The 23,435-nt window shown below is 36.8% G+C and overlaps 1 protein-coding gene across 1 annotated transcript in view; it reads left to right on the top strand.

Moving 5' to 3' along the window:
- Positions 1–21,726, top strand: part of LOC148947458 (monocarboxylate transporter 10-like) — a 71,973-nt gene extending 50,247 nt beyond the window's left edge. The window contains exons 6-8 of the mRNA XM_089095865.1: positions 8,968–9,193; positions 19,027–19,146; positions 21,050–21,726. Coding sequence (XP_088951991.1) covers positions 8,968–9,193; positions 19,027–19,146; positions 21,050–21,231 — 528 coding nt within the window. The 3' untranslated portion in view covers positions 21,232–21,726. The remainder of the gene's footprint in view (positions 1–8,967; positions 9,194–19,026; positions 19,147–21,049) is intronic.
- Positions 21,727–23,435: the final 1,709 nt, after the last annotated feature.

The raw sequence follows: 23,435 nt of genomic DNA, 5'->3' as shown, positions 1-23,435 counted from the left end.
TCACTTAAGCGCTAATGACGCAGTAGGCTTTTGGTTTTTATTTACAGTTAGGGAAGGAGGCAGTATCCAAGCGCTTGTTTGTAGGGAAACTATATTCGTCTTTAACAACTTTAAAAAGAGCTAATAAATTAAACTGAATATTTTATGTATAATCATATTAATTGCTGAAAGTTCATCAGTTCAAAATGTTACTACAGCTTTATTGTTTATCTTCAATATGAAGTACAAAAGAAAATATTTGTCACAAAATTGGTATTCAGTAAAGCGCCAATGACGCAAAAGTTAAAAAAAATCTTAAGCCTTTATCTTAAGCCTTTAAATCTTACCTGTCCAATTAAACCGTTTCTGAGGATTGATCGCTATCATCAGAGCTAGTGCAGCCTATATCTTTAGATATAGGCTACACTAACCGAATAACTCAGCTTAACTAATTTTAGGCTTAAACCTATTTAACTTTGTCAAAAGTAGCAAATTTTTCCCAAAATCAGCCTTGAGCTACGTATATAGGCTGCAAAAAAGAAAAAAAAATCCAAGCCTAGTTTTTAACTTCCTGTCCAATTAAAGCGTGTCTGAGAATTGATCGCTAGCATCAGAGTTAGTGGAGCCTGCATCATCAGATACAGGCTGCACTAACTAAATAAATCAAGCTTAACTACTTCTATGCCTAAATCGATTTAGCTTTGCCAAAAGTAGCAAAATTTTGCCAAAACCTGTTTTGAGCTGCATATACAAGCTGCAAAAATAAAAATTCTAAGCCTTTTTTTCCTGTCTAATTAAAGCGTTTCTGAGAATTGATCGCTAGCATCGGAGATAGTGCAGCCTATATCAAACAGTTTGTGGTAACGAACTTCAAATCAAATCAAATTAATTTAATTAACATAAAAAATACATACAAATTTACAGCAACCATCTACAAAAACCCGAAGGTTTGTTTACGATGGCTGCAAATCCATTATTATAAAGCTCAACAACTACTGCATAAACAAAAAAACAAATAAAAAAAAAAAATCATCCTTATAACAACTATCTCTTTGCGAGGAAAAACCAGTATTTGAATTAAATCATCATAAATAACATCTCCTACTCTAAAAGGATTACTCTCTAGAAATCGCAAGTGAGAAATATCACCCATCATCCTTACAACATCCACTCGAAAAATTTTTTTTAGCAACAACAGATGTAAGAAAAAAAAATGAGATACTTCTAACTAAATCAATGACAAATTCAATAAGTATCAGCTAGGCTATAGAGCCAACACTGTGCACTTTGGCTGGGTAATTTTGCAAAAATGCGACCTTTGTCTGTCTAAGCATTTTTCACAAAAAAATTCTTCACATCCAATTTTCTAATCATTCAAATTATTATCCAAAAGGTAACGCTTCAATCTACTCTTGAGCTGGCTTACATTATCAGCTTGTCTAATATCATCCGGGAGGGAATTCCACACCCCGGTCCCCCAAAACAAGGCAAAAACGCAGCACGTTGAGTGTTCCGGAGCTCAGATGCAAGGTCATTCGCATTTCCAGTCTCATAACAGTGATAAGATGAATTAGCTTTAAAAATTTCTCATAATACCTCCGGTGAACACTTATTCAAACATTGACAAAATAAACATTGCTAACTGGTAATCCCGTAACTGATAAATTTTTAAAATTTTCAAACTCGTAAAGCAATTGAACGTGCTATTTTTAAACTGAATATAATTACCTAAAATACAAACTATCTTATTCTGTAAAATTTGGACCTTTCTAAAACTTGAAATAAAACTACTAGTCCATAGCATGCAACAATACGATAAATAAGGGCTAACGATAGAATGATATAGTAAAAATAAAATATTTGACGGTAGTTGAATTTTCAGTCTTCTTATCACACCCAACCCTCTTGAAATCTTAACTGCCACAAGACCACAATTTGATTTCCAACTTAAATTAAAATCAAGACTAAAGCCCAAGTTTTTAACAACATTTACGTGCTTTCAAAATTCACCATTAAAAACAATTTTATTATCTAAGACACATGAAACTCCATTTCTACAAAATGTCATGAAGTTTGTTTTTGACATATTCACTGCCAAACAACTAGAATTTGTAAAACTTATCAATTCAGTGAGGGCCTTATTTGTCTTCTCAATTAACTGGCTCAGGCAATTAGCTGTAATCGTAAACACCGTGTCATCAGCAAGAGATGTCATCAATGCATCCGATATAATAAGAACGCATGGTATAAACGTAAATTAGATAAAGAAGTGGGCCAAGCACGGAACCCTGAGGCACACCAGAATTAACGATAAAAGTTTTTGAAATAGAATTTTGGATACAGACTCGAATAATACGCTGGTTAAGATATGATTCAAACCATATCAGAATAACAACTTGGATCCCTAAACGGCTAACCGTACCCAATAAAATTTTATGAACCAGCTTGTCAAAAGCCTCTCTAAAGTCTGTAAATACTGAAAGTACCAGTACACTTTTTCGAGAGCAGTATTAATGAAATCTGTTAGGTGCTGGACTGCATGTATCGCAGAGTGGTTTTTCCTTAATGCAAACTGGGTATCACTAAGAAAACCGTAAGTAGTAAGATGGTTATAAAGTTGTCGATACATTACTTTTTCATACAGCTTAGCAAATAGGGGCAATATTGAAATTGGCCTCCAATTAGACGGATCTGTCTTTGAACCCCCTTTGTGAAGCGGAATAACCTTAACCTCTTTTAACCGAGTAGGAAATTCACCTTTCTTCAAAGAAAGGTTAATCAAATAAACAATACAAGGCAACAAATATACCATGACATGCTTGAACGTTTTCAGATTACTTCCATCATTCCCTGAAGAACTTTATTTTACCAATCCTATTATCTGTTTTAATTTGTTCAACGTTCGTTTCACCTGCAGACATTTCCAATCCAACTCCCCTTTCATCACTAAACGTCTCATTAATTTAATTATTTTCATCGTATGGATTCTCACTTATTGATTCACCAATCTTAGAAAAATATTCACCAAACAAATTAGCCACCTCATCATTTCCATCAACAAATTTACCATCAAAGATCAGACTAGCAGGAATCTCGGTCTCTTTGTTCTCATTTACGACTTCATTTATATTCCAAGTCGCTTTCGTATTGCCTTTGTTTTCCTTAATTTTCTCTCCATAATATTCGCGGATGCATGACCGCCTTAGCCGATTTACTCGATAACGGATTTGTTTAAATTCAGTTAGATCTTGACTAAGGTTACTATTTAAGTAACTCAAATACATTGCATTTCTCTTTCTAATAAAGTCTAGTAGCTCCATAGTTACCCAAGGTTTCCGGGGATCCTTTTTCCTCACCTTTATGCTCTTTACTGGGTAAGTTCTCTCAAATATTGGTGCAATATGTCCATGGACTTATCGAATGCCGCAGAAGCACTTTCAGATTATTCATAAACTGGTTTCCATGACACGATACTTAGTTCCTCTCTAAACTTCTCTATGTTTTCTTTTTTTAATTGTCTTCCTTTAACCTTTGTCCTGTTCCGATTTATCGCATATTGATATAAAGTCACTGCTGCTATAGGAAAGTGATTGGAAGCCTCACTTACTATAACGTCAGCATAAAAGCTATGTACTTCCTGGAATTGCATGAAAATATTGTCAATAAGAGTACATGACTGTCCTGTAACACGAGTCGGAATCCCAACTAATGGATAAAAATTATAACTGGAGAAAAGGTTTAAAAAATTAGAATTATCATTATATAGACTTAGAAGATCAAAATTAAAATCACCCATGCAAATGCACTCCACATTACTCAATTCTACTGCATCCATTAAACTACCAAAACTATTTTCAAATTCCTCCCAAACTGTACTTGGCGGTTTATAAACCTCAGTAATCAATATATTCTTTCCACCAACTTCCAGCTCAAAAGTTAGAGATCCCACCTTACCTTCGATCCAAACTGATAGGTCTTCCCTTATTTTAGCAACAAAATGGTCCTTAACCAAAAATGCCAAACCTCCACGTCCCATTCTCTCTCTATTCCTTACAATAAGCCTGTTTCTGTAAGTAAGGAGCGGCCCGGCTTAATACTAACCGAAACTCTAAAAAACGGAATTTTCATACTAATAGACATATCAAAAGAATTTGATTTTTATGCTGAATTTAAATATATGAGTTTTATTAAGTTTACTTATACCTATCAAAGGTTACGAGCCTCTGAAATTTTGCCTTATTTTAAAAAAGAGGAGAAAAGACCCCCTAAAATTCATGAAATTTTAATGAAAATCATACCATCAGATTCAGCGTATCAGAGAACTCTACTGTAGAGGTTTCAAGCTCCTATCTGCAAAAATGTGGTATTTTGTACTTTTTGCCAGAAGAAAGTTCGTGGATGCGTGTTTATTTGTTTGTTCTTTTGTTTGTTTTCCCCAAGGGTGATTATATCGACCCAGTGGGCCTATAATATAGGGAGAGCGCTCATTCTATTGGAAATGAAAAGTTTTCATGTCCTTTTTAAGTGACCAAAAAAATTGGAGGAAAACTAGGCCCCTCCCACGCCTCCCACTTTTTTTTAGAGACTTGCACAAGGCATTGAATTCTTCCACCTTCTTTAAGTTTCAACTTTCATTTAGGCACGCAATCTGAAGGCCCGCTTATCCAGAGAATGGGTTTCAAAACTTTAACACATATTTTAAAAGACCATAGATTCAAAAGATATGTCCTTAGCAATAAAATATTTAACTTCAAATCTTTATTATATCAGATTTTATCTGTTCAAGATTTTCACCAAACTTTACATATCTCACAAAGGTCTTTCCAACAAGTTTTCCATTTAGCAAAAACTCGCTTATCGGAGAAATTTTCAAAACTGGAATTTCAACAGTTTCAAAAAAAACGGATTTTCCTTCCTAGATTTTGTCCTGGCCCTCCATTGGAAAATCTATCCTCCAAGGCCTTTACATCCAAGGAGCTAAGTATTCTTTCAAAAGGACCAAAATTTGCAATGGCTCAAACAACTGTAAATATATCAGAAATTATTACGGGCGTGGAGTGTGCTATTTTTAGCTCTCATGGGGAGGTTGACAATCCAGACCTACTCAGAGGTGAAATTGTATAGAGTATTCTTCATTATAGGCCATCTTTGTCGCTTTCAACTCAGTCGAAAGAAGAAATTAAAATGCTCCGGAACTTAAAAAAGATAAAAATACAGTAATTACAAGAGCAGACAAAGGAAACACTGTAGTAATTATGAATTCTGCAGGTTATGAAATGAAAGCAAATACCCTTTTAATCGATAAAAATACTTACAAAGACAAATACACATTGCAGTTGAGAAAAGAATTAGTAATTTTAAAAGACAGTAGACTAATTACCCCTCAAATGTACAAAAAATTCTACCCCAGGGGATGTTCAGCCCCAAAGTTTTATGGTTTGCCTAAAATCCATAAGAAAGATACTCCATTACGTCCTATTATGGCATATTTTAGTTCTCCAGATACAGGTGTAGGAAAGTTCTCGGCCACCATTTTAAGCCTCTTTTAAGCACAAACAAATCTTACATAAAAAATTCTATAGATCTTGTTGAGAAGTTAAAATTTCAAAATATAACAGAAAAAAAACATCTTATCTAGTTTCGATGCAGTTTCTATGTACACTTCCTGCGATGCCCATTAATGTGAATAGGCCTTACAAAGAAAATTGGAGGAAAACTCTGCTTGGTCAGATTACAAAACTTTGGAAATTGACACAATAATGACGCTTGTTCGTCTTTGCAACAAATTCTCTTCGTATTTTAAGTTCCGAGATAAATTTTTCCTTCAAATTATGGGCCAGTTCATGGGTACTGTATTATCTCCTTATTTGAAAAATTTTTACATGGATTTCAAAGAACAACCTGCTTTGAATAGTTTCCACTTATAAAACTCTCTCTGATTTTGTTTCGTTGATGATATCCTTTCTTTTTTAGAACATGGACTGGACTCTCTTAGGGATTTTTTGGTACATTTCCTGGCGTAATTTAAAAAACGGTCAGAAATTAAATAAAAAGAAAAGTTTTTTTTTCAACTGAAAGTAAGGACCAATATTAAAACTTAAAATGAACAGAAATTATTACGTATACGAGGGGATTGCCCCTTCCTCAACACCTCGCTCTTTACGCAAAAGTTTAAATTGTGTCCCATTTTATTTAAAAACGACTCCTGAAACACAAAGGTCGTCTAATTATAACAATAAGTAACTTTTTATTAAATGCCGGAAAACTTTAGCGTGAAGAGCGAGGTGTTGATGAGGGGGCAACACCCCTCGTGTACATAATAATTTCTGTTCGTTTTAAGTTTTAATATTGCTCCTTACTTTCAGTTGAAAAAACTTTTCTTTTTCTGTTTAATCTTCAGATAGAAGTTACACTAACTGAATAAACCCAGCATAACTACTTTAAGGCTTTACCCAATTCAAATTTACCAAAAATAGTAAAATTTTGCCAAAACAAGTTTTGAGCTGCGTATATGAACTGCCAAAATTTAAATTAAATCTCGATCCATTATTTTCTTTTTCTCGCCAAATTAAAGCGTTTCGGAAAATTGATTGCTAGCAATTGTTGTAAACTAACACTTCTGTTTTCATGAACTAACAAAATATTTTTAGCAGACATTCCATTTTAGCAATTAGATGTGGTGGACAGAAGCCTTAAGTATTACTTAATATTACTTAGGGCTTTTTTTGTTCCTTTTGTGTTTGCGAGTCCAATATGTGAACTCGTTCTACAACATAGTGTTGTGTGTACTTGGTTGCATGAACTTAGCATTGAAATAAGTTGCAAATTGAAAGTTGAGTTTCAGAAATTAGACCCCGGAAGTTTTTTTTTCAAAACCACACACTAAAATTCTTCAAAATTAAGCTTAACCTTCTTGATCTAAGGTAATCTATTATGCTACATTAGTTTAATTTTCGTTATTTCTTTTTATAAATATATTGTCTAACGTGTGTTGTCTAATCAAGTGTGTTCAACATTGATTTGAAACAATCTTTCCTATGTTTTTAATGCAAAAAAAACGAAATATCTTATCACAGCTACGATAATACTGTTCCTTAAGGCTACGGTAATACTGTTCCTTATGTACACGAGACGATATTACAAGCCCCGAGCCGTATATTTTAGAAGCAGCTCGTAAACTAGGCCAGTGCAATCGCCCTGTCAGCTTCTTAAGAAAACTCTCTGGAAAAGTTGAATTCAGCTTCTTAGGAAAACTCTCTGGAAAAGTTGAATTGCCGACGGCTTTACACACCACCCACCAGCTTTTGAATGAGCCAGCTTGTAAATTAGCCGCGTGTATTCATGTTAGATTCACAAAAAATTGCTAGCAGTAACAGCATTGAAATTTGATTGGTCTGAAAAAACGCCAGCTAGTTGTCTACTGAGAAAGTGTGAAATTTTATGTACACTCGGCTGCTACTTGACATACTCACCGACTACCGGCTTGTTAGCTTATAAGACTCAACCCTTGTACTGGAGGCTTTAGATATCTCCAATGTTTTTTTGCTTTTTTTAAGAGTCCCACTTGTTATTATTAGGTTCAAATCTAAGTGCAAGGTTGCCACCCAAATTTACCGTAATCGCCCAAAAAGATACCAAATACCAAAATAGCTTTTATATTCACACATAACCATGCTCTCAACTTGTAATATAAGCTCAATGTCAAATAAAAATTAAATCTACCAGAATAAGTACGTACGATAGCCAATAAGAGATGCATCACCACCCATAAAAAGTACCACAAATGGTAGATTAGTACAATGGATGGTAAATCTGTCCATTTGTTTACAGACCATAAAAGGTTTCAGTAAATATTTCACTTTCCTTGGAAATAACTTGCATCTAATAATGATGTATGGATTTTCTGCTCCCAGCTGCAATAATGTTCAAGTCTGGCTTTATCCACTTTCTGTGGACACCTTGCTTAATTCTGGAGTATTATTTTCTTCCAATAATGACACAGGCTTTTTCTACTAGCGGCTGAAAAAATGTTCACTTGTCACTAAATCCAGTGCTGATCCCTACTTTCATTCTGGGAAGATTTTTTTCTGGAGACTTGGTTTGAAGCTCTCGACAGTTATATTTTTGTAATTGCTAAGTACTTAAGTTTGCAAAGTAATAATTGAAAGAGGCTTCTGAATACTAACCCGCCCTTACGGTCTTGCCCAAAGAAAATGACTCATAGCATTCATGCTTAACACCACATAACTAACTTTTCCCTTATGTTTCAAGTATTTTTTAGACTGTTTTTGCGGAGTTTGGGAGGACTTGTATTTGTGCATATGAAAGATCTGTTGCATAACACTTTTTTGTTCTCTTTACTAAACGTTTTGGGTTTTACTCTCCATTACAGTAAATTATAAGATATATTCCAGGAAAAAGCGAAGGAAAATTACGTTTGGGGGCACAGTTATGCTTTCTTTTGCCCTTTCTCTCCTCAACTGACTTCTTGCTACCGGGAAACTAGCAGGAACGGGCTCGTGTTTTTCGCCTCTCGAATAGTTTCATTTCCAGGGACCTCCAACACTTTTGTGGATAATGGGTTCCTAAGTCTACTTACCCCCCCCCCCCCATGCCAAAACATACCACTGCAGCCTTTAGGTCCAATACAAGAACACAACTCAATCATTTAAATGCTTGGAAAGTTTTAAGTAGGTCTAAGCATGTTCCCATAGGATACGCAATTGATCATATTTTTCTTTCTGTTATACATCTCTAGAATGTAATAGCCTCGTTTCGTTGGGACTGGAGAGAAATACCCATTGATTACGAATAAAGGGAAGGGGATAAAGATAGTTTATATTCATAGCTACACGTGTCAACATTAAGCAGAAAGACATACTATTCTGATTACCAAAAGGACGCACAAAGCCTTTTGTGCTACAAACTTTTTGGCTTCCTCCGAACATTTAGCGCTAATAAGCATACGGACCTCTTTTTAATTTGCAGGTTGCGATGGTTTTCATGGGAGTTTCTGTGATATGCATGAGTTTTGCTGCATCATTCAGTTGGCTAATTGTGACATCTTTAAGTCTTGGTCTCTTTGATGGATGCTTTGTTTGCTTGTTTGGAACGTTAGCTTTTGATATTTGTGGACCCCACGGGGCTACTCAGGGCAACGGGTTTCTGCTTGGACTAAAGGCAATACCTGTTATGGTTGGACCTCCTATTGCCAGTAGGTCATTTTCTTCTTCTTCTTCTTCCTTTTCTCCTTTTTTTTGAATCTTTTATTTCATACTGTAAAGTTCAGAAAAAGAATTTAAATGGAACAATTTTGGTTTTGAAAAAAAAAAAAAAAATCTAAAACTAGGATTTATAAAATGTCCTTGTCAATAACCTCACTTTAGCAATTGTGCCAAAAACTTCATTTGTTGGCTATTCGAAACTAGAAGACAAATATCTGTATAGAAAATAGATGCTAAAATGAGAAGAAATTTATAGTTATACTAGAACTATATAGAAACAATTTACAGCTAAGTCTAAGAGCTTGGATTTTTCAGAGGCAACGCTGTAGCGTTGCCTATAGTAAAGGCCATAGGCTCCAATGTTTTATTATTTATTATTTTTTTTTCCCAGAGGAACTTCATATGGAAGGGGTCGTCGTAGAAGCTTCAAAAGGGGCTCATTCGATTGGAAATCAAGAATTCTAGTGCCCTTTTTAGTAGTCGAAAATGATTGGAGGGCAACTAGCCCCTCCCCCCCCCCCACGCCCATCATTCCCCAAAACACATCCAATCAAAATTTTGAGATAGCTATTTTGTTCAGCGTAGTTGATTTCCCGATATAAAATATGTTTTTGAGGAGGACACTCCCCCACAACCCTCAGGGCAAGGGTTTTAAGTTATGCCCTGGGGGCATATAATATTTTTATAATAGGCGTCGTCGTAGAAACTTCAAAACAGGCTCATTCCATTGGAAATTCAAGGGCTAGTGCCCTTTTTAATAGTCGAAAATGATTGGAGGGCAACTAGCCCCCCCTCCCACGCCCATCAATCCCCCAAACACATCCAATCAAAATTTTAAGATAGCCCTTTTGTTCAGCGTAGTTGATTTCCAGATATTAAATATATTTTTGAGGAGGATATTCCCCCTCAACCCTCAGTGTAAGGGTTTTAGGTTATGCCCTGGGGGCATATAAGGTTTTTATAGAAGGTGTTGTCGTAGAAACTTCAAAATATGCTCAATTGATTGGAAATTAAAGGGCTAGTGCCCTTTTTAATAGTCGAAAGGGATTGGAGTGTAACTAGCCCCCTTCTCCCCCCCCCACGCCCATCATTTCTCCAAACAAATCCAATAAAAAATTTTGAGATAGCCATTTTGTTCAGAGTAGTTGATTTCCAGATAGAAAATGTATTTTTGAGGAAGACACTCCGCCAAAACCCTCAGGGCAAGGGTTTTAAGCTATGCCATGGGGGCATATAAGGTTTTTATAGAAGGCGTTGTCGTAGAAACTTCAAAACAGGCTCATTTGATTGGAAATTAAAGAACTAGTGCCCTTTTAAATAGTCGAAAGTTATTGGAGTGTAACTAGGCCCCCCCCCCCCCACCCCCAACATTTCCGCAAATACACCCAATCAAAATTTTAAGATAACCATTTTTTTCAGCGTAGTTGATTTTCACACAAAAAATATGTTTTTGATGAGGACAATCCCCCTCAACCCTCAGGGCAAGGGTTTCAAGTTATGTCCTGGGGGCATATAAGGTTTTTATAGAAGGCGTTGTCGTAGAAACTTCAAAACAGGCTCATTCGATTGGAAGTTAAAGGACTAGTGCCCTTTTTAATAGTCAAAAGTGATTGGAGTGTAACTAGCCCCCTCCCCCCCCCCCACGCCCATCATTTCCCCAAAAACATCCAATAACAAATTTTCAGATAACCATTTTGTTCAGCGTAGTTGATTTCCAGATAGAAAATATATTTTGAGGAGTAAAATCCCCAACAACCCTCAGGGCAAGGGTTTTAAGCTATGCCCTGGGGGCATATAAGGTTTTTTTAGAAGGCGTTGTCGTAGAAACTTCAAAACAGGCTCATTTGATTGGAAATTAAAGGGCTAGTGCCCTTTTTAATAGTCGAAAATGATTGGAGGGCAACTAGCCCCCCCCCCTCCCACGCCCATCATTCCCCCAAACACATCCAATCAAATTTTAAGATAGCCCTTTTGTTCAGCGTAGCTGATTTCCAGATAGAAAATATATTTTTGAGGAGGATATTCCCCCAGAACCCTCAGGTCAATGGTTTTAAGTTATGCCCTGGGGGCAAATAAGGTTTTTATAGAAGGCGTTGTCGTAGAAACTTCAAAACATGCTCATTTAGTTGGAAATTAAAGGGCTAGTGCCCTTTTTAATAGTCGAAAGTGATTGGCGTGTAACTAGCCCCCTTCTCCCCCCCCCCCCACGCCCATCATTTCCCCAAACACATCCAATAAAAAATTTTCAGATAACCACTTTGTTCAGCGTAGTTGATTTCCAGATAGAAAATATATTTTTGAGGAAGACACTCCCCCAAAACCCTCAGGGCAAGGGTTTTAAGCTATGCCCTGGGGGCATATAAGGTTTTTATAGAAGGCGTTGTCGTAGAAACTTCTAAACAGGCTCATTAGATTGGAAATTAAAGAACTAGTGCCCTTTTTAATAGTTAAAAGTGATTGGAGGGTAACTAGCCCCCCCCCCCCACGACCATGATTCCCCCAAACACATCCAATCAAAGTTTTGAAATAACCATTTTGTTCAGTGAAGATGGTTTCCTTACAGAAACTATATTTTTGAGGAGGAAACTCCCCCACAACCCTCGGGGCAAGGGTTACAAGTTATGTTCTGGGGGCATATAAGGTTTTTATAGAAGGCGTTGTCGTAGAAACTTCTAAACATGCTCATTCGATTGGAAGTTAAAGGACTAGTGCCCTTTTTAATAGTCGAAAGTGATTGGAGTGTAACTAGCCCCCTCCCCCCCCCACGCCCATCATTTCCCCAAAAACATCCAATAACAAATTTTCAGATAGCCATTTTGTTCAGCTTAGTTGATTTCCAGATAGAAAACATATTTTGAGGTGGACACTCCTCAACAACCCTCAGGGCAAGGGTTTTAAGTTATGCCGCGATTGCATATAATGTTTTTATCGAAAGTATTGTCGTAGAAACTTCAAAAAAGGCTCATTCGATTGGAAATTAAAGAACTAGTGCCCTTTTTAATAGTCGAAAGTGATTGGAGTGCAACTAGCCCCCCCTCCCGACGCCCATCATTTCCCCAAACACATCCAAACAAAATTTTGAGATAGCCATTTTGTTCAGCGAAGTTGATTTCCAGATAGAAAATATGTTTTTCAGGAGGACACTCCCCCCGAACCTTCAGGGCAAGGGTTTTAAGATATGCCCTGGGGGTATATAATGTTTTTATAGAAGGCGTTGTCGTAGAAACTTCAAAAAAGGCTCATTCAATTGGAAATTAAAAGGAATAGTGCCCTTTTTAATAGTCGAAAGTGTTTGGAGGGTAACTAGCCCCCCCCCCCCACGCCCATCATTCCCCCAAACACATCTAATCAAAATTTTGAGATAGCCATTTTGATCAGTGTAGTTTATTTTTAGATAGAAAATATGTTTTTGAGGAGGACAATCCCCCACAACCCTCAGGGCAAGGGTTTTAAGTTATGCCCTGGGGGCATAAAAGGTTTTTACAGAAGATGTTGTCATAGAAACTTCAAAAAAGGCTCATTTGATTGGAAATTCAAAGGGATAGTGCCCTTTTTAACAGTCAAAAGTGATTGGAGGGTAACTAGCCCTCCCCCTCTACGCCAATCATTCCCCCAAACACATCCAATCAAAACCTTGAGATATCCATTTTTGTTCAGCGTAGTTGATTTCCAGATTGAAAAATATATTTTTGAGGAGGACACTCCCCCACAATCCTCAGGGCAAGGGTTTTTAGTTATGCCCTGGGGGCATATAAGGTTTTTATAGGAGGCGTTGTCTTAGAAACTTCAAAACAGGCTCATTCGATTGGAAATTAAAGTTCAATGCCCTTTTTAATAGTCGAAAGTGTTTGGAGGGCAACTAGCCCCCCCCCCCCGCCCATCATTTCCCCAAACACATCGAATCAAACTTTTGAGATTGCCATTTTGTTCAGTGTAGTTGATTTCCAGATAGCAAATATATTTTTGAGGAGGACACTCCCCCACAACCCTCAGGGCAAGTGTTTTGAGTTATGCCCTGGGGGCATATAAGGTTTTTATAGAAGGAGTTGTCGTAGAAAATTCAAAACAGGCACATTCAATTGGAAATTCAAAGGGCTAGTGCCCTTTTTAATAGTCGAAAGTAATTGGAGAGCAACTAGCCCCTTCCCCACACCCATCATTCCCCCAAACACATCCAATCAAAATTTTGAGATAGCCATTTTGTTCAGCGTAGTTGATTTCCAGAGAGAAATTATGTTTTTGAGGAGGACACTCCCCCACAACCCTCAGGGCAAGGGTTTTAAGTTATGTCTTTGGGGCATATAAGGTTTTTATAGAAGGCGTTGTCGTAGAAACTTCAAAACAGGCTCATTCGATTGGAAATTCAAGGGCTAGAGCCCTTTTTAATAGTCCAAAAGGATTGGAGGGCAACTAGCCCCCCCCACGCCCATCCTTCCCCCAAACACATCCAATCAAAAATTTAAGATAGCCCTTTTGTTCAGCGTAGTTGATTTCCAGATAGAAAATATATTTTTGGGGAGGATATTCCCCCTAAACCCTCAGGGCAAGGGTTTTAAGTTATGCCCTGGGGGCATGTAAGGTTTTTATAGAAGGCGTTGACGTAGAAACTTCAAAACTGGCTCATTTGATAGGAAATTAAAGGGCTAGTGCCCTTTTTAATAGTTGAAAGTGATTGCAGTGTAAATAGCCCCCCTCCCCCCCCCACGCCAATCATTTCCCAGAACACATCCAATCAAAATTTTCAGATAGCCATTCTGTTCAGCGTAGTTGATTTCCAGATAGAAAATACATTTTTGAGGAGGACAATCCCCCACAACCCTCAGGGCAAGGGTTTTAAGCTATGCCCTGGGGGCATATAAGGTTTTTGTAGAAGGCCTTGTCGTAGAAACTTCAAAACAGGCTCATTTGATTGGAAATTAAAGGGCTAGTGCTCTTTTTAATAGTCGAAAGTGATTGGAGGGCAACTAGCCCCCCCATCCCCCGCCCCTCATTACCCCTAACACATCTAATCAAATTTTAAGATAGCCAGTTTGTTCAGTGTTGCTGATTTCCAGACACAAAATATATTTTTGAGGAGGATAGTCCCCCACAACCCTCAGGGCAAGGGTGTTAAGTTATGCCCTGGGGGCGTATATGGTTTTTATATAAGGCGTTGTCGTAGCTAGCCCCATTGCAGGGCAACTAGCCCCTTCCCCACGCCCATCATTCCCCCAAACACATCCAATCAAAATTTTGAGATAGCCATTTTGTTCAGCGTAGTTGATTTCCAGATAGAAAAAACTTTTTTGAGGATGACAATCCCCACAACCCTCAGGGCAAGGGTTTTAAGTTATGTCCTGGGGGCATATAATGTTTTTATAGAAGGCGTTGTCGTAGAAACTTCAAAACAGGCTCATTCGACTGGAAATTCAGATGGCTAGTGCCCTTTGCAATAGTCGAAAGTGATTTGAGGGTAACTAACCCCCCTCTCATTCCCCCAAACACATCCAATCAAAATTTTAAGACAGCCATTTTATTAAACGTAGTTTTAAGTTCTGGAAATTAGGTCTTTGAGGATTACAACTCCCCCAAAGCCTTCAGGGCAAGGGTTGTAATTTAAGGATTCTCCGAATCCTTCATATTACTTCTTATGGAAGGGATGCTCGTATAAACTTTAGAGAGCGCTCATTTGATTGAAAATTGAAAGTTCTTGTTCACTTTTTAAGAGTCAAAAGAGATTGAAGGGCAACTTGCCCCTCTCCCTCCTCCACACCCTAAATGCATCAGATAAAAATTTTGGGACAGACATTTTGTTAAAATAGTTCAAAGTTCTGATAACAAAAAACTCCGGTGTCGACACAGCCATTAATTAAAAAAACTTTCCGAAAAATAAGTTTTTCAAAGAAAAGTAAAGCCAATTTTAAACTTAAGCTCAGGAGATACAAATACCTGTTAAAATTCAAACTCAAAATAACCAAAAATTACAATTAAAGAATAAATGAAACCCAAAACGAACAGAAATTAAATGAACAATCATAGCAAAAAATATACAACAAGTAATAATATAAATGAATAAATAGATCTTAAATAGAGTAATTATTTGATTGAGTATGAATATCAATCTTAAAACGAAAACAAATATTTTGCTATTAAAGTATAAATGAAACTTAAAACGAACAGAAATTAAATAACAATCAATGCGAACAAACATACAATATATATTAATGTAAATGGATAAATCTTAAAACGAGTGAAACTTAAATTGAATATGCAAATCAACTTTGAATCGAATTAAAATAACTACAAACAAGAGTTTGGGTATCGTCTCACTGCAGAAGCCTAAAACCTTCTACGTCATTGGCGCTTTACTGAAAACTAATTATATTACAAATGTTTTCTTTTGTACTTAATATTGAAAATAAATATTAAAATTACAGTAAAATTTTGAACTGATGAGCTTTTAGCAATTAATATCATTATGCATAAAATATTAAGTTTAATTTATTAGTTCTTTTCAAGATTGGTCAAGACAAATATAGTTTCCCTACAAGCAAAATTTGGATACTGCCCCTTTCTTTAACTGTAAAACCTAAAGCCGTCTGCGTCATTGGTGCTTCACTGAAAACAAATTACTCGTATATTACAAATTTATTATTTTCCAGTTCTTACAGCATCGAAAATGAAAATAAAAATTACAGTGAAAAGAAACACTTTGCCTGAGCTTCCAGGATACTATTATTGAACATGGTTGGGGAAGTGATAGCTCCCTGTCTAGTCCCTTTCTTAACGAGGATGGGGTACTGAGGATTAACCAGCATATTCGAGGCATTAGTAGAGTTTGGCCTCACACGAGAATTTATGCGATTATATTGGGATTGATAAAGAGCCGATTGCAGGGGAAAACGGGATGGAAGTTTTAAACGCACGCTTAGATTCCTATATAAATCCCTGAGAACACGGACAACTGATGGGTTTACACCTCGCCTTGTCATATGAAGAAGCATGAACGAATGAATTAAGGAATCGAACGCACGTTTAACGTCATGTGCGGTGAGGATCATACTTTCTCCCGAAGATTCAGCGTCGGCGAGGGCAGTAAAAACTGCTGTAAGAACATGAGAACAGCCAAGATTGGTCTGAAAACTGAACTGATTTGGGGGAACGTAACATTTCTGTCTTAACTCATAAAGAAAAAGCAGCTCGAAAAGTTTCCATATCGTAGTAGAGAAGGTGATGGGACGGAAAGAGGAACCTTGCAGCTCAGATTTCCCTTTTTTGGGAATCGGAGTCAGATCACCAATGCAGAACAAGGATGGAACAATACCTGTAACAAATATCATTTGCATGACAAGGCTGAAGTGAAGCACCAATAGATAACTTCCATTAATGATGTGTAGCGTGCTCACCTTATCTATCCCACAAGACGCTTTCTTTTTAAGTTGGGATATGGCTTTTATGACAGCGTCACAAGTAACAACAAAATCAAGGTCAGGAGATTCATCAATGAAGTTGCAGAGCTCATCACAAAATTGTGATTCTAAAACAGGATCAGGCTCAGAGAATTAATTCGAAAAATGGGATACCCATTTGGACAGAGGAATGCCATTTGGGTCTGGCAAATTGGAGGAGATAGTACGTGGTAATAGCTTCCACAGTAGATCAGGTGAATTCCTGACCTTCTCGGAATAAAGTGTCCGGATTTTAGATCGATGAAGGGCAAGTTCCTTAGCAAAACATTTTTTTGACACTTTTCTCAGTTCATTGACTATTCCTTGACGGGGTCATAGGCAATCTCTCCATAATTTGTACCAAAATTTAGCACGATCACAAGCTTCAGACAGCGCTAGATTTCCTGACCACCCGGGAACTTGGGTAACAACACGTATTTTTTTAAAGAGGAACTGCCCTTTTTTCAGCACACAAAAGTGCATGGCAGATTTCTTCGGAGTAGATATCAAGAGTTAATCTAACCTCATTAATGTCTTTATTAGAAGGCTTTTGCAGATAATGAAATGGAACCCGGATCTCGTTAAGGATGCTATCTGAACTTTCGATGAACTGAGATGTGTCAATTTTATTCCAATCGCGAAAAGTATACCACTTATGCCGGTGAACAGTATGAGCCTGTAACACTGGAATCTGAGAAGCTTCTCGGTTAAAACTAGAAGCAAAGGTCTGAAACTTGAAATTTGGAAACTACCAATACACGAGGTATATCAACGTTATATGACACAACATGGTCGAGGTTAGATGTGCAAGAGGAAGAATGAATCAGATTTCTGTTGAACTTTAAAAAAATCACCAAATATTTCTAATAGTGAAGAAGCACGGATAGAAGCTGAAGACAACCTGCAATTTAAATCACAATTAAAATCACCTACGATCAAACACGGGATTTTCAGTTTAAGGACATCACGAAGACAAGAGCTAAGTTTACTAACTGCTAATGCGAAATCTCTCTATGAATCTTCATCTTTGTAATCTGTGCGTAAATAAACATTTATTATTACGCATTTATTAGTATATTTCCAAGAATAGGTCTTTTTTTATAAGACCACCAATAATGTTCCAAGAGAGAAAACAAATATCCATGAATCTACTTAGATGCCCGTTTGAGTGTTGCCAGGGCATTTGTTACTGTAACTGATGTGATTAGACTCTTTAAATTTAATGAAAAACACGTTCCGAACACATGGATTATCCCTGGTGGAAGAGTGCTTCGTGGAACCACAGCGATAGCACAGTTCTGCGTTCTTACAATCAGCAGCAAGATGTTCTTGTTGATGGCATCTGAAACACCGTCTAGGTATGAATATGAATTTCTGGACAGTTAACTTCTCATAACTCACAGTATTTTTCAGAAAGGAATCGAGATTATTCCGTTGTTCAAAATGAATCTTGTAGACACGTGACTTGCCACACTGCAAGGCTTTGACACACTTTGCAATAATTTTCTCTAGATCTTTTTCATTCATTTCTGTCGGCACGCCTTTTATTACACCGATGAAGGTGGGAGGCTAAAAGTCCAGGTTGGAACTTTTTCATCTGGTCAGCAATCTCTGAAATATCATTTGCAGCTTCAGGACATATTTTATCAATAAAATCTTTCCTTAATAGTGGAGATGAAAGATTGGACGGCCAATTTCTTAACAATTATTTTCATTTTCTTTTTTAGCACTGAGAAGGGACCATGAACGGACATCGTCTTTTTGGACCCTCTTTACTAATCTTGCATTTACAATTTTTCGTTTTAATTGACAAATTAATTAAATATATTTAAACTAAATTGAATAAATTGAAGTTAATAATATAATTAAACAATTTCAATTTAATTACCTTAAGTTATTTAAATTTGTTTATTAAACCGGAAGTAAGAATACAAAAATTTCAAAGAAAACAAGATGAAAAACAAAAATAAAAGATGGAATAAGAACCTAGTAAGCACAAAATTACTTATTTTTGTAATTATTTTCCTTTGTTCATATGATGGTCTTGCCTCACCATTTCCTTTTTTTATCTATATCGTAATTTTTTCAAATTTAATCTTCTTTTTTCGGTATTGGGAGCAGACATCCAAAATAGGTTCATCGCTGTGTACCATTAATATCTATCAAATATCCGAATTTTATTTCTTCGTTTATATTGGCCTTAAACAGTTATGTGACTTTAGAACCTTTTATGATTTATAATCGTAAGTCTTTAAAAATCTAAAATCTTAAATTTGTCGTAGTTTTTTTGAAGACATTTTATATTTATATGTTGGCTCCTTTCGCTCTACTTATCTGTTGGCGCAGCATCACCAAATTGTATCAATAGATTAATCTATTGTACTTTTGTATTGCAGGTCATATATACTCAGCACTTAACAACTCTTATGTAACTGCTTTTTTAGTGGCAGGAATCCCCTCACTCTTCGGTGCTGCAATCCTGACGTTTGCTCATATTAAAAAGCAACAGCAATTTGGTAAGTCCCTATACTTCAGCTTTAGACTGGATATCCAAAAACGGGAGCTAATACGATTAAACTTAAAGCGTTGGCCAAAGTGCACTCGGCCAACGGCCTCGGCCAATTAAGTGCACTTCGAACAATTTATGTTATCTTTATCTGGTTTGTTTCCATTTTTTCTTTAAAATGATATTCGAGCATGCTTCGTGCAGCATGATTTGGGTATTAGATATTTTTACTTTTGTTTATCGCTGAGGTATTTAAATAGGAAAATTGTACAAATTTCAATGATTCAGATTTAACTGAAGCTTGACATCGCTACACAATGGGCTGTCCGATTCTGATATTCCAAATTTTTAGCTATTTTATGTTTTTTCCATGGTTTTCAACTAGTTCTTTCAGGTTTTTACCTTTTAGTTTATTTTCGCTTTATTTTTCTCTAGTCTGTGTTTATTTTATTTTTATATGACTGTTATTACTACCATAATATCGATAAGAGAATATTCGTATTTTCTTAATCTCTTTGTATTAATATCTTTGGTTTTTAGATCTTTGTATCAATCCCGCTTTCAAGGGCTATAATGAGAGAAAGGTTGAGATGGCTTGGGCAAGTTCTGAGGATGAAGGATGACAGATTCCCTAAGATCGTCCTTTTCGGCCAACCTTCAAAGGCAAAACAGAAAGCAGGCTGTCCGCGGTTGGAACGGGAGGATGTCATAAAGAAAGATATAAGGGAAATGGGAACTTCCTGGGAGGGTTTAAAGAGGCAGGCTTTGAACAGATTGGGATGGAGGAGGAGCGTGCGTAGCTGTGTTGTCCTCAGGTAGCCTGGTGCTGCGGTGAGTTGTCGGTATTAGAAGTAAGTGTGTTCCAAATATATATATATATATATATATATATATATATATATATATATATATATATATATATATATATATATATATATATATATATATATATATATGCATGTGTGTGTGTGTGTGTGTGTGTGTGTGTGTGTGTGTGTGTGTGTGTGTGTGTGTGTGTGTGTGTGTGTGTGTGTGTGTGTGTGTGTGTGTGTGTGTGTGTGTGTGTGTGTGTGTGTGTGTGTGTGTGTGTGTGTGTGTGTGTGTGTGTGTGTGTGTGTGTGTGTGTGTGTGTGTGTGTGTGTGTGTGTGTGTGTGTGTGTGTGTGTGTGTGTGTGTGTGTGTGTGTGTGTGTGTGTGTGTGTGTGTGTGTGTGTGTGTGTGTGTGTGTGTGTGTGTGTGTGTGTGTGTGTGTGTGTGTGTGTGTGTGTGTGTGTGTGTGTGTGTGTGTGTGTGTGTGTGTGTGTGTGTGTGTGTGTGTGTGTGTGTGTGTGTGTGTGTGTGTGTGTGTGTGTGTGTGTGTGTGTGTGTGTGTGTGTGTGTGTGTGTGTGTGTGTGTGTGTGTGTGTGTGTGTGTGTGTGTGTGTGTGTGTGTGTGTGTGTGTGTGTGTGTGTGTGTGTGTGTGTGTGTGTGTGTGTGTGTGTGTGTGTGTGTGTGTGTGTGTGTGTGTGTGTGTGTGTGTGTGTGTGTGTGTGTGTGTGTGTGTGTGTGTGTGTGTGTGTGTGTGTGTGTGTGTGTGTGTGTGTGTGTGTGTGTGTGTGTGTGTGTGTGTGTGTGTGTGTGTGTGTGTGTGTGTGTGTGTGTGTGTGTGTGTGTGTGTGTGTGTGTGTGTGTGTGTGTGTGTGTGTGTGTGTGTGTGTGTGTGTGTGTGTGTGTGTGTGTGTGTGTGTGTGTGTGTGTGTGTGTGTGTGTGTGTGTGTGTGTGTGTGTGTGTGTGTGTGTGTGTGTACCCACTAATGTAGATATGAAATAACCTTTGAAAAACTATAGCCTAAATATATTTGAATTTTAGATCCAGTGAAGGAATCTATCAAATTTACTTTATACTCTTAACAGCTTCTATTTTTTATTTCAGATCTTGAACAACCGAAACCTTGGCACACTGGAATTCCAAGTCTTAGGACAACAGAAGACGTAAAAAAACCATCGTCCGAGTTTCCAGTTATCCTAAAATCAGTCGTAAGGACTGCAAGTACTGTTCCTTGGAGCCCTATTCGGACCTTAAGTAATCCACTTTCAAATATCCATGATTCATGAACGCAAAACTCAAAAGTCAAGTTGATGATATTAAAAAGAACGGCTACCTATGCTGTGATTGTTGAAAGTATTACAGAAGTTTTACAAAATATTACGCTTGACAAATGAAGATATAAAATCCCTGTCTTGCAATATGAACACAATTGGTAATAAGTAGAAACTAAAGTCTTTTGGGATGATTGTTACTTATTCGGTTTGTTCTGTTTTTGCTGTTCTAACAGATAAATTTTAGAAAAATGTTCCTAATAATTATGTTTCCGTGACCTAACTGGGAATTGTAACTAAGAATTGTTAGTAATATTTACTTTTTATTTGGAACAATTTTGGAGGACATTGTTGATGGATTTTGAGCTTAAAGTTTCAGAATTTAGAGAGTAAAAATAAACTGGCAAATTTCTTCATTTAAGAAATAAATAAGAAAGTCTTTTGTATTTTATCGTTTTGTATTGCATTTTTGTACTTTTTTTAAATTGTAAGTTGTTGTTTTAAAATTTTGTTTACACTTTAAGGTACATATTTTAAGTATGTTGCCATATAAATATATTTTCACAAAATTGTACTAGATATTTTTTTTTAATTGACCCCTTTATCCCAGGAGTAAGAGTAACAGGAGTAATAGTAAGAGCTGGAACGGTAAAAAAAACCGCTTAATTGTTAAATCATGACAGCAGCAACTACTAAGACAATTATGACATTCATAAGATAGCAAAACTAGGCTAGTGTGGAAATTATATTGCTTGCAAAGGATACTAAGCCATAGCATTGTAAAGAATGCCTGGGAGCAAATTAGTGCTGAAATTGAGTTTGAATGTCAATTAGGTATTTAATATCAGTATCTACCTATTGATATCAATATCTTTCGATATTGTCAATTAGATATTGATAATGAGTGTTGATATTGAGACAAATTAGTAGATGGAGTGTTGACTTTCGAGTCCATGTCTTACCCTTTCAATTGTCTATCTTTGCAGTTGAAAATTATGAGAAACACCAGTCACCATAAATATTGGCTTTTTTGTCAACAGATGTGACTATGGTTTGGTTCAGGCGCAACTGCTCTTCTAAAGAAATAGGATAAAAAGATCTATATAATTACTGCCGTTAGGTAAATAATATCGATTAATTTTAGCATATTGTATGTCAAATTACGCAAGACTTATTATGTTATGCAAACTAGAGGCATATTTTCTCTCCTTCTTACCGCTTGGGAGCCCCACGTTTCACAAGTTCTGGATAGACCTCCCTGTCCCAGTTGGTATAGTCCATCCGAGAACTGATGATTTCACCGTTTGCCAAATTATACAGTAGGTTTTCAGTTTTTACTTTTAACAAAAGAGAATCTGTGTCCCCATAGCAGACCTGTAATTGTCCCTCCCCCGGTCACTGTACCCTAGCCACATTGTAGTAGAACTCTAACATGAGCTATTTAGAAATTTCAAGGATGGCACTGCCTGCAGCAATATTTTTTTTAGGGACAATGTTTCTTTTTTCTATTCAATAGTACCCTGTCCGTTCCAATAATTATAAAGGAAATGTAGTTTGGATCGGCAATAATTTGAGCACATTGTTCGGGATCGGTCACAACTTCACAAAGACCCCTATTGCGAACACTTTCGCACATTTTACCAAAGGTCGAATTTAAAACGAGCTTATAGATTTTTTTTTACCTTTGTTTTCGCTTCAGAACGTTTCTTGACAAAAGTGTCAACAAATGTTTTCAAATAAGGTTTTTGACTAAACTCTAGGGCTCTATGGGTCTTTTTAACATTGAAACCGTTGTCGCACATCCATTTTAATGCCACAAGATGTACGACAATATTTTTTCTTCGGCAGGAGGTCAGCAATAAGTTTCTGTTTTGAAGGTGTCCAATGCAATCCCTCCACCTCGACCAAACGTATGTTGCGACGACTCAAAGAGTCCTTAGACACAGGTTAATTAGTGCATGGAAAAACATAATCCTTTACCAAATCGTGAATTTTCACTGATATCTCCCCATCAATTTCAAAAAACCATCCAACCGGCATATTGTCCTCAATACTACCAATCTTGGGGAAATATTGGCTTGAGAGTCATTGATCCATTTATAGTCACCACAGGGTAGCGCGTAATGAGATATAGCCGAAGGGAATAGGGAATTCATATCAAGGAACACTGCATCCGCCTTTTCCCCCGTGTTCTCTAAAGTTGGATCATTTTCCGAGAT

This window comes from Artemia sp. Qi Xiang Cuo, chromosome 10 (assembly GCF_049724085.1).
Source record: "Artemia sp. Qi Xiang Cuo chromosome 10, ASM4972408v1, whole genome shotgun sequence".
Taxonomy (NCBI): Eukaryota; Metazoa; Arthropoda; class Branchiopoda; order Anostraca; family Artemiidae; genus Artemia; species Artemia sp. Qi Xiang Cuo.
This window is presented reverse-complemented; position numbering and strand designations above follow the sequence as displayed.